This window comes from Coptis chinensis, chromosome 5, assembly GCF_015680905.1.
Source record: "Coptis chinensis isolate HL-2020 chromosome 5, ASM1568090v1, whole genome shotgun sequence".
Lineage (NCBI taxonomy): Eukaryota > Viridiplantae > Streptophyta > Magnoliopsida > Ranunculales > Ranunculaceae > Coptis > Coptis chinensis.
The window spans coordinates 92757887-92769779 of NC_141460.1; the positions used below are offsets into that span (position 1 = coordinate 92757887).

The following is an 11893-nucleotide window of genomic DNA, read 5'->3' on the forward strand; positions in this document are numbered from 1 at the left end:
ACATTGTAGTGTTGATGATACTGTGTTTGTTAAACTAAGAGCTTCTATGTATTGCATTAACCTAAAAGATTAGACGTTCAAATCACTAGGCATTATTGTTAGCTGATTTTGGTGTGTGTGCGCGCACAGAGAGGATATGTATTTTGATGAGATATTAAACCATTTTAGTGACATCCAAGTAAATACTGCATAAGTGCATACCTGTAGGGTAGCGGGATTATCTTTCCCAAAGCCAACAATCATAATACACAGAAACAGGGATTTCTCTCTGCAGCCACTTGATTTTATACACTATTAGTGAACTAGTGACACACTGACACATGCCTGTTTTTATTTCTCTGGTAACAGATTTGAAACCAAGAACAGCACACACAAGTAAGATACATTTGCATGTCCATTAGGCTGAAGACTTCACCCTGTAACACCCTGACCAATACTAGGAACACCTCTCCTGCGAAGGGTTACCTTCAGTCCAAATTTCATGTACAAGATCAATGATAACTTGGGTGCTACAGGATGATCCTTTACAACCTTCACTTGATAACGATGGATGATTGAAGCTGCCGTGAATTTCATCTGATAATACGCAAAATCTTTCCCCAAGCAAAGTCTTGGCCCGCCATTAAAGGCTGCGAATTTGTATGGAGACTCGCTTATGAGCTTTCCATCTCGAAACCATCTCTCTGGCTTAAACTCTGTACAATCCTTTCCCCAGATGCTTTCTGTTCTACCCATTCCATATATAGAGTAAAGAACTCGCGTTCCTTTATTCATTTTAGTACCATCAGGTAAACTGAACCATATTAACTTTTTGGTAATTTACTGAACCATATTAACTTTTGCAGTTGTATGATATGCTTTTCTAAAAATCGTAGTTTTAAGTTCCAAGAGGAAGACAATATTAATGTTATAACAGTTGGTTGCATTCTGAATTGTTGAATGTTTTATTCAACCGGATGCTGGCAAAACACAGATAGGGGAAGTATATCTGAACATAGTGTCAGTGATTCTTACCTCCTTATAATCTCCAGGCAGGGAAGGATACAACCTTAAAGCCTCTGACAAAGCTGCGTGCAAATAATCCATCCTTTTAATATCCTCTGGCTGAAACACAATACCACTCGTAGCTTCCCTCATTTTTAGATTGTCCCTTTCGCCAATTATATGGCATATTTCTTCATAGATTCGCTCCTCAACTGTTGAATTTAAATATAAAAGCCAGAAGAACCAAGTTAGTGCAACTGCAGAGGTGTCTCTCCCTGCAAGAATGATATTTACACAAATATCTTTCAAGAACTTATTTGAAAACGGATTTTTGTTGTCGTCTTTTGATTCCATCAAAACCGTTAGGAGATCTGAACTTAATTCCCTGTCATCACTAAACTTCAGCGGAAGTTCTTTTTTTCTTTTTCGAATAACATCCTCAGCAAACTCATCAACTTGCCTTACAGCTTTTCTAAGTTTCCTCTCCCACCCCAAGTTAAGACAACGCATAGCCTTCCAAACGTACATTGGTGTCATGAAGCGAAATGCAGTTGCCTCTGTTGCATCCTAGAAAGCCTCAGCAAATGGAATTTCTGGCAAACCAAGCCTAAGGCTACCAGGGTCGACCACCAAGGCTATAATACACACATTATCAAATGTCAGCCTCAAGAACACATCTTGCAAGTCGAAGGGAACATGATATCTATGGAAATTTTCCAAGATTGGTAACAAATGGGAGTGTACAAGATCAACTAATGACTCGACCATCAACTTAAGAAACTTAGCTGAGTGGAAGTTTATACTTGATATTTTCCTTTGGTAGCGCCATGTCTCACCATCGGAGTTAAAGATTCCATCGCCTAGAAGGTCATACATGTTGGAGTGAGTGAACTCACCCTTGGGAAAATTTGAGAAGTTGGACTTGAGGATGTACTCGACGTTACTAGGGTCCGAGGTCACAACTGTGTCAAGATTACTGAACCAAGGACCTAGAAATCTGTAGGTCCCATTATGTTGGTTGAGCAGATTAGAGTTACACTCGTGAATATTGGTTCGTAGGCCATGGAACAAGAACGAAGGTAACATTCCGAAGAATGGCCAAACTGCTAAACCATAGTGTTTTCTTTGCCTAAGAGAGTGTATAGTTACGAAGAAAATTAGAGATAAAATGAGTTCTGGTATCCCAATCTCAGACAAGAATAAGTATAGTTGACAGACAAGGCCAGAGCATAAGGCCGATTGATTTACTGGGCTCATTGTTGTGATGACTTGTTAAAAGTACAACAAACCATCTAATGATCTCAAGTTATATACTGCTGCTACGGACAAACTCATTTCCATGAAAGGAACTCAACAGCAATGTTAAAGGTAGATGAAAGGGGGCTGTAGTTGATTAATAGAAGTTGTCATTTTCAGTAAGTATTCGACCTCCATCACGGCATTGCCAAAAATCATATAAAAGATAGAGCTATAGATGAAGTACTATAGGAATCCATACACTCTATTATGCATGATTGAAAAGGACGTACGATACTCAAAATTTCTTTAATCTACCTAAATAATTGCCAATTTCTTTAAAGGAAACCTACTTAATATGGGAATCTTTGTTTTACAATTGAAATAGGGAACCTGGGAATCTCTATGTGCCCACTGTAGTAAAATAACTTTTTATTCGTGAACAAATAATCCCACACCTACTGAGACTAGAAGCAAACATAGTGAGAGCTTCATATAAATAGAGACCTGGTGCAACATTTTAAGATTAAAAGGGTCGGTTGGCTAAATATGCCACGTTCGCCCTCGATTGGTGAGTGCCGTATGGCTATCAAGACATATGGCCGACATAATTTGTGGAAATTCATAGGGTTGGCTCGCTTGGTCGACCCTCAAACATTCATCAAACTGTAATACACTTACTACACTCAAACTTAGAAAAAATGTTCAATAAATTTATACCCATGCTGCAGAAATGCTTGAATGTAAAAGGCTTAGAATCTGTTTACACAGTAATGATAAAAACCAGTGCTAACCAAGATTGTTACTTGATAAACCAATTTATTAGTTTCTCTGCGGCATTTCGTCAAATGGATTTAGCAACGTTAGCATTTGGACAGATTGAGTTCCCTAATGTGTTTGTATACAATGCAATGATTAGAGGATTTGTTCAGTGTTGTTTACCCATTAGAGCTATGGAGTTTTATGTACTAATGTTGAATGATAGGTTGTGTCCAAGTAGTTTTACTTTCTCGTCTTTGATTAAAGCTTGTACTTTAGTGTCGTCGTTGGGTTTTGGTGAATCGGTTCAATGTCACATTTGGAAGAATGGATTTGGATCACATGTATTTGTACAGACTGGATTGATTGATTTTTATTCAAATTTGAATAAGATTGTTGAATGTGTGAAGGTGTTTGAAGAAATGCCTGATAGAGATGTGTTTGCGTGGACTACTATGTTATCGAGTTATGTACGCGCTGGGGATATGGGCTCAGCGCAGAGGTTGTTTGAAGAGATGCCGGATAGGAATGTGGCGACGTGGAATACAATGATTGCTGGTTATGCCAAGTTGGGGAATGTGGATGCTGCTACAGCGTTGTTTAGTGAAATGCATGTAAAGGATTTGATTACATGGACGACAATGATTAATTGTTATGCTCAGAATAAACTGTTTAGAGAAGCTATAGGAGTGTTTGAGGAGATGAAAGCTATAGGAGTAAGTCCTGATGAAGTAACCATGTCGACGGTTATTTCAGCTTGTGCTCATTTGGGAGCTCTTGAATTAGGAAGAGAAGTACATTACTATGTGTTGTGTAATGGATTCGATCTTGATGTTTATATAGGGTCAGCTTTGATTGATATGTATGCAAAATGTGGGAGTTTAGAGAGATCATTAACAGTGTTTTTCAAGTTGCGAGAGAAGAATCTATTTTGTTGGAATTCTATTATTGAAGGACTTGCAGTTCATGGGCATGGACTAGAAGCTTTGGCAATGTTCAAGAGAATGGAAAGAGAAGGTATCAAGCCAAATGGGGTTACCTTCATTAGTGTCCTTAGCGCTTGTACTCATGCTGGTTTGGTCGAAGAAGCACGTAAAAGGTTTTCAAGTATGATCCATGACTACGCTATAAATCCAGGTATTGAACACTATGGATGCGTGGTTGATCTACTAAGCAGAGCTGGCTTGCTTGAGGATGCATTGGAGTTAACGAGAACCATGACCGTGGAACCAAATTCTATTGTATGGGGAGCGATCTTGGGTGGGTGCAAAGTTCATAAAAATTTGGAGATTGCTGAAGTCGCAGTTGAGAAACTTATGATTTTGGAACCAGATAACAGTGGATATTATCTACTATTAATTAATCTGTATGCGGAAGCTAACAAATGGAATGAGATTGCTAAGGTTAGAGCGACGATGAAAGAAAGAGGAGTGGAGAAGAAATGTCCCGGATCAAGTTGGATTGAATTGGAAGGTAATGTTGAAGAGTTTGTAGCTTCTGATAAATCTCATAGCATGTGTGAGGAGATTTGCATGTTGTTGGATGAATTGGATGGACAAGTAAAACTTCAAATTATGTACCAGACTTCAGTCTTGTTTCTTAAAACATTTGTTGTAGGTAGATTACACAAGTAGAACAACTTATATTCTGTACTGTAGGATGGAAAGTTGATTGAGGCCAGGTATTGGACTATTGGCAGAACCGTAAGTTTGTTGGATTGTGCCAAAAGATTGCCTACATCGGAGTATTTGACCATCCCAAATCCTGCAGTGGCAAAAGCCTTGTGTACTGGGCTACCTCTAAAGGTACATAAACTGGGAATGCAGATTGAGGTGCATGAGTGAATCATCGTGGAAATGAAATGGAGTATTGAGGTCAGCTGCGTTTCTAGTGGAGCTACTCCTAAATTAAAAGTCTATACTGGAGAGGTCACTAAAACTGTTGAAGGCAGTTAAAAGAAGATCTTAAAAGAATGCAAAAGATTAGGTCATTTTTTTTTGGGTTACTAGTGAGTAAATATTTCTCGAGTAACAAAAGAGACTACATGGCAGTATAAGGTTGAATATATCCAAGACTCCAAGTATCCAGTCCCACTGTCAGTGCCTCACCAAAATTTGGTAAGGATATATTGTATTTGTTTAGCACTTTAGCATGATCCCAAAATCTGTTAAGCATATGTACTATGTAAAGTATGTAGTACCACTTTAGTTGTCTTGCGTATTTTCTTCCAAATTTTGTTGGGATTGTTGGAATAAAAAAAAAAGGAAATTAAGATTGATTAAAAGGAAATTTTACCGCCAAAACTAATTACCCCACCAAAACAGTTAAAAACATTGAAAGTTTACCGCCAAACAGCTTTTCTTTGCTTACTTCAATGAACAAAAAAAAAAAAAATGGGAAAGCTTTCCCGCTTTTTATTTTTACCGCCGAAACTCTTAACTTCTATATAACAAAAAAACCCGCCAAACCTCTTCACATTCTCATCTCTCCCTCTCTCTCTTTCTTTCTTCATCAAAAACATTCTCATCTTCAAATCTCTGTCAACCCTTTCCATATTCTAGACTTGGGTTCTTCTTCTCCATTTCTAGCAATGTCCTCAAATATGATAGAAGAAGTTGAAAAAATCAAAAAGATTCGATCTTCTTTGGGTCTAGATATACCAGATTCCGATATTCTCAAAGCACTTTCAATCTCCAAAAACGATGCAAACGCTGCCATTAGACTCATTCTTGATACACCTGAGTTCTTCAGTCCGTCTGTAACTGTTAAGCGAACGAGCACAGGAGCCAGGGTTTCTACTCTGGTAAAGGAAGAGGTGTCTGAAGTGGCGAAGGTTGTGGTGAAGGCGGAACCGGTGGAGTTGGGTCTTGAAAAGGTGTTTGTGAATGTGGATGAAAGCAAGCTGATGGTGTCTGAATCATTTGATGGTTTGGAGGTGAAACCCGATTTGGATCTTGGTAAGAAGGAAGATAAAATGGAGTCAGACGTAAGTGATGGAATAAAGGTGGAAACTTGTATGGGTACTGAAAAGAAGGGTTTGGTTAAGGAATCCGATCAATGTGAACCAAAAAAGGAGCCTGACTCATGTGATGGTTCAAAGGTGAAACCGGAGAATATTGAAAAGAAGGGTTTGGTTAAGGAAGAGCCTTTTGATGTAGATCAATACCAGCCTAAAAGACCCAAGAATGAGCCTGACGATGTAACAGGTTTGAAGACTAACTACTTTTCATCTTATCGTCTTAGTCAGAATACTAGTCCTGCTTCTGTGAAGGAAGAAAAAGACACCAGTTGTGAATAATCTTGATGATGGAGAGTTTCGGATGAGCCTGATTGGTTATTAGTTGGAAGGAGTACTGTTGCAGGGCTATCGACTTGTCGAGGGAAGAAATTAAATTCAATGAGATTGTTTATTTTGCTTTTCCTTCTACCGCATCGACAAAGATGACTAAGATAGTTCGCTTTTCAACTAAGCGTTCTGGAGAGGTATGCTTTTGGACTTTTCTTCTTTTGGCTTATGTTCTGCTTATACATAGTTTTAACTGTACCAGTGATTGTTTTGTTTTAGATATTATTTTACTTGAGTGTTATACTCACTATAGAAATTAATTCAGATTGGAAGGTTGCCAATAGAGTGGACAAATTGCCTCATCCCTCTTGTAAATTCTAAAAGGGTGAAACTTCGTGCTCGATGTGTGGCTGCACCGTCAAGTCTATTTCTAATGCAAGAGATCCATTTGTATGTAAGGTAAAATAGCTCTCAATTGTTGGTTGGTGGTCTCCAATTTCTGTGTTTTTATCACGCGAGAGCTGCAGTCTTTATTGAAGATGAGTGTTATATTCTTCTGTTTTGTAGCTTCTACATTCATCATTCAATTTTCACTGATGGAGAGAAGTCGTCATGGAGTTTGACCACTCCCTCAAACTTGGATACAACTGTCCACCCTCTTCCAACTCTGTTCAAATTGCTAAAAATTGTTCCGTCTCAGAAGGTCCTTTCATCGCCCCTCCCCCTTTAATAATGTGTATCCTATGAAAAATTCAAGCATAATCAGTCTTCCTGCTAATACACTCATGTTATGTGCTTTGCTTTGTACAGGCTGCATTCACCCCAGAGGAGCTTGATACTTTCAACGCTCTCTCGGTTTACAAGTAAGTGTGTTAGCATTATGTGTTCTTGTTGCCTTTCTATTTTCTCTATTTATCTATCAATGCATTTTGGCTTTCAAGCAAATGTATTTTGTACAACTCTACTTTTGTCGAAGAGTGGAGTATTTGTGAAGTCCTAATGACACCTGTTTTATTATTATGATCAGGCAAGTTCAAGAGGAGAGGGACATATTCTTTGTTCCCTGAAAAAAGGAAAGTTGAATAGTACATATCCTCAGCCAAAGAACGACGAGCAAGTTATTCCAGTGTCAACTTTGAATAAGCTTGTTGGTACTGCAGATGTGTACAAATTTGGAGGTAGACCTGCCAAAACATATTCATTTCAGATAATTAGTCCAGAAGATAAAAGTTCGAGGGTCCTACTTTTCCAATTTTATTGTAGATTTATTTATGAGCTTTTGATGTCCAATGTTTTGCAGGAGATGGATCCCCCTAGCACACTTATGTGTGTTCTGCATCCATATCAGAAGCAAGCTCTGTACTGGATGTCTGAATCAGAGAAAGGGATTGATGTTGAGGAGGCGGCAAAAATGCTTCATCCATGTTGGGCCGCATACCGTATAACTGATAAGTATGTATAAAAACAAGAACCTGTCCGGTTTTTTAACATACTAGAGCAAATTTGTGTGAATTGATGATTTGATTGAGTTTCTCAAAACATTTGATTGATGGAGCTTCTTGCTTGAGCAGGAGAGCTTCGGCAGTGTATGTTAACATCTTCTCTGGGGAAGCTACTACCCGCTTTCCTAGTGCAACAAAGATGGCGCGAGGAGGGTGAGTTTCTAATTTGGCACTCATATTCTTTTCCAGAAAATCAAATGCTCATAATCAGCTGTATTTGAAATTATTTTGTGTCTATCAAGACAAGATTTCCGCTAATGTGTATTTTATTGCTCAGATTTTAGCAGATGCAATGGGCCTTGGAAAAACTGTAATGACAATAGCTCTGATACTTGCAAGATCAGGAAAAGGGGTTCCTGATGAGGAAGTAAAAAGAGAGTGCAAAAATGAGGATGTTGAAGAAAGGAAACAAAACAAAACACAAGTGCAAACGAAGTCCACACCAACTGCTAAAGGTGGCACACTCATTGTCTGTCCAATGGCTTTGTTAGGACAGTGGAAGGTAAATGCCCTTTCATTTGTATGAAGGAAACTGGGGAAATTAAATGAATGTAATAGAAGCCATGATCTATAAGATTGATCCGGTGAAATTAATTAATACCATTTTTTTCAACTTTAAATGGGCTTATCTAAATTTCAAATACACAGGATGAACTTGATACTCATTCAAGGCCAGGAAGTCTTCAAGTATTTATGCAATATGGTGTGGACAGATCTGTTGACCCTGCATCTCTTTTTCGAGAATGACGTGGTCTTGACAACATATGGGGTCTTACAGGCAGCATATAAATCTGTAAGAACAGAATAATATGGTTTTAATCTTTCTATTTTAAATTGGTAATAGCCCTGTCGTTGTGAGACAGTTCTCACAGACACATATGTAGTTTGGTATTTAATGTGCTGTATTGTTGAACAGGACTCGGACCACAGTATTTTCCACAGAGTAGAGTGGTTCCGTGTGGTATTAGATGAAGCTCATACTATCAAATCCTCAAAGACCCAAATTAAACTCAGGCGCCTTTTCTCTGTCCTCGCATTGCCGTTGGTGTCTTACTGGTACCCCTCTTCAGGTATGTATAGATTCCATCTGTGTATCTTCCATCCATGTATCTTAATTGTGTTTAGTAATCCCCCAACCTATTGTTTTCCAGAGGGTTTATTATATATATCATACCTAACATATAAGATAACTTGTTGGCTGCTTGCAGAATAACTTGGAAGACCTCTACAGCCTTCTATGCTTTTTACATGTTGAGCCATGGTGCAACTGGGCCTGGTATGTCCATACATGTTTAAACCAGATGGTATATATGCGAAAAGCTATGGTACTGGGATACTTCAAAGTAGGTTTTATAATTTATATAGTTTCTGATACCCCCAAACTGTTCAGGTGGCAGAAGTTGATTCAAAAGCCTTACGACAATGGTGATGAAAGGGGAATGAGATTGATTAAATCTATTCTTAGGCCTTTGATGCTGAGAAGAACTAAGGATACAAAAGATAAAGAAGGAAGGTGGGCTTCTGTTATTTTTCCCTTTTAATGTCTTTGTTTACAGTAATTTATCAGATTCTCATGATTTCAGCCTTTTATGTTTCAATTTGTATGAACCACAGGCCCATACTTGTTCTGCCTCCAACCGACATTCAAGTCATTGAGTGTAAGCAATCTGAAGCTGAGCGGGATTTCTATGAGGCCCTCTTCAAGAGATCCAAGGTGAGTGCCCAATTTACATTGTTTAATTCCAGTTTTAGATTTCTTTGCTGTTTGCAGCCAGGCAGATGTGTCCAGCTTGTTAAATTTAAGCTTACTAACCATTTGACACGGAACAGGTTCAATTTGATCAGTTTGTGGCACAAGGAAAAGTCCTCCACAACTATGCACATATTCTTGAGCTGCTACTTCGGTTAAGGCAGTGCTGCAACCATCCTTTTCTTGTCATGAGGTAACTGAATAGTCGCAGTTTTGGGTAACTATTATACACATCCATTGATACATGATTTTCACATTTCGTTATCACGTTTTGTGCGAAATCTGCAGCCGGGCTGATACCCAAAAGTACACTGACCTGGACAAACTTACAAGACAGTTTCTTGAAACCAGCTCAAACACCAGTGGCCAATCTGTTCCCAGTCGAGAGTATGTTGAAGAGGTTGTAGAAGGTATCAGGAAGGGACAAAATACAGAGTGCCCAATCTGTCTAGAATCTGCTGATGATCCTGTGTTCACACCATGTGCACATAGAATGTGCAGGGAATGTATTTTTCCAGCTGGAGGAGCCCATCAAATGGGGTCTGCCCGATATGTAGGCAACATATGTATAAAATGAACTGATTACTTGCCCGTCGGAGAATCAATTTCGGGTTGATATTGAAAACAACTGGCAGGAATCATCTAAGGTTTCGAAGCTCCTGACTTGCTTGGAGCAGCTACGCCTCTCAGGTTCTGGTGAGAAGAGCATTATTTTTAGCCAGTGGACTTCATTTTTTGATCTCCTTGAGATCGCTTTGAAGAAAAAAGGAATTGGGTTCTTGAGGTTTGACGGAAAATTATCCCAGAAGAATAGGGAGTATGTTTTGAAGGAGTTCAGTGATAGCAAAGAGAAGATGGTAACCTATCTCTGTTTTGGCATTTTTTTTTTCTCAAAGAATTTTTTGATGGATATTTAATATTTTATTTAAAATTTCTTGTTTCAGGTCTTATTGATGTCACTAAAGGCGGGTGGTGTTGGCTTGAATTTGACTGCAGCCTCTAATGTCTTTCTAATGGTAAATTGTAAAATATGCATTCAGTCTTCCCATTTTATTTTGCATCTATAATTGTCCTTGGAATTTTTGCCTTTTTTTTTTTTAATTCCCCATGTTTATCTGGGTTTCTATATCCTTTTCCTGAAATAGGATCCATGGTGGAATCCTGCTGTAGAGGAACAAGCCATTATCTTGAATCCATCGTATTGGACAGAAGCGAGTTGTTAGTGTCAGAAGATTCATTGTCAAGGTAACATTTCTGGTTCTCAATATCTTACATTTCTACATCTGTGTTAGTCATGCAAGTAAACTATCACCAATTACATACGGAATACTAGTCATGTTCCCCCCACCCCAAAGTTCTGTTTTTTTTTTCTTTTTTTTTTGAGGCAAAAGTTCTGTTTTCTTTTCAGGCAAACTCATGGGATGCAGGACTCATGGGATGCAGGACACGGAAGAGCATGCAAGAAGTTCAGGCAAGGAAAGAGAGAATGATAGCAGGAGCTCTAACTGATGGAGAAGTTCGATCAGTTAGGATTGAAGAGCTAAAAATGCTCTTTAGGTGATTGTTCAATAATTATAGCTTTTTGGCTTTTTGAGAGAATTAGAAATGAAACAGCTACAACAAGAAATAGTTTCTTAAGTATATATGGTCCTTGGAGTGGAGTAGAGGACAATCATTTTGTAAATTTTGTGTTCTCTAATGCTAATTCTCATTTTTAGTGTTTTTTGAGTGTTGGCCTCGTTTTTAGTGTTTTTAGTGTGCTCGATAATCTTCTTTTTTGGATAATTACTAGTTCAGTATTGTCTTCTATATATTACTCTTAAACATGGCTCAATTTGCTTAGACTAGAACATCGTTGGTAGAGTTACTCCTGCAGTCCCGCTGTACAAAGGCGCCTTTAAGCCAAAATGATCCTGAGATAACTGACATGGTATCATCCAGCCTGAAGCGCTTGGAAGTCACCTGATTCCCTGAACGCATCAGTTGGATTCTATTACATAGCAATAATTTCCGGACTTTGACAGTAAACATTTGATCACAGCCTGTAAAAGAGTGCGGCCATGTTCACAAAAGCAATAAGTTAGATTTTTTTTTTGATAGTGTCAATAAGTTAGATTGAAGGTAACAAAACTCATATCACTATCCACATATCCTATCCTAAATGACTCTTGGGTATCAATTCACAGACCCATGCAAGAAAACAGCAAGGAATGAACGGGTATTCGTAGCCTTGTAGGTAACCAAGCAAGCGGCTAAGGAGCAGAGTGTCTATCTACAGTTCCTGATGATTAAGTGCGTTCGATTACTAGCAGTGTTCGTTCTAGCCTCTAGGCCTAGTTTACACTCGCAAGTGGACACTGTAGCAGGACAGGGCAA

General features: G+C 38.6%; 1 protein-coding gene, 1 non-coding gene and 2 pseudogenes across 3 annotated transcripts; 3 read left to right on the forward strand and 1 right to left on the reverse strand.

Annotated features, from left to right (window-relative positions):
• Positions 1 to 273: 273 nt before the first annotated feature.
• On the reverse strand, positions 274 to 2241 carry LOC147500149 (cytochrome P450 86B1 pseudogene; annotated as a pseudogene).
• A 506-nt stretch (positions 2242 to 2747) lies between these two features.
• On the forward strand, positions 2748 to 2874 carry LOC147500150 (U11 spliceosomal RNA). Its single transcript, XR_015197267.1, has one exon. It is a non-coding gene; the product is annotated as a U11 spliceosomal RNA (small nuclear RNA).
• Positions 2777 to 4734, forward strand: LOC147500151 (pentatricopeptide repeat-containing protein At1g06143-like). The gene is given in 2 exon segments (XM_086561854.1): positions 2777 to 4545; positions 4548 to 4734. Coding segments are annotated over 2 exon segments (1659 nt in total). The 5' UTR covers positions 2777 to 2921; the 3' UTR covers positions 4583 to 4734.
• On the forward strand, positions 4721 to 11208 carry LOC147500152 (DNA repair protein RAD5B-like; annotated as a pseudogene). The gene is made up of 18 exons (XR_015197058.1): positions 4721 to 6269; positions 6300 to 6462; positions 6591 to 6724; positions 6833 to 6968; positions 7076 to 7128; positions 7293 to 7717; positions 7837 to 7920; positions 8044 to 8269; positions 8416 to 8560; positions 8684 to 8837; positions 8976 to 9043; positions 9158 to 9280; positions 9382 to 9481; positions 9598 to 9710; positions 9806 to 10374; positions 10462 to 10533; positions 10663 to 10774; positions 10971 to 11208. The product of XR_015197058.1 is annotated as a DNA repair protein RAD5B-like (transcript).
• The last annotated feature ends 685 nt before the right edge of the window (positions 11209 to 11893 follow it).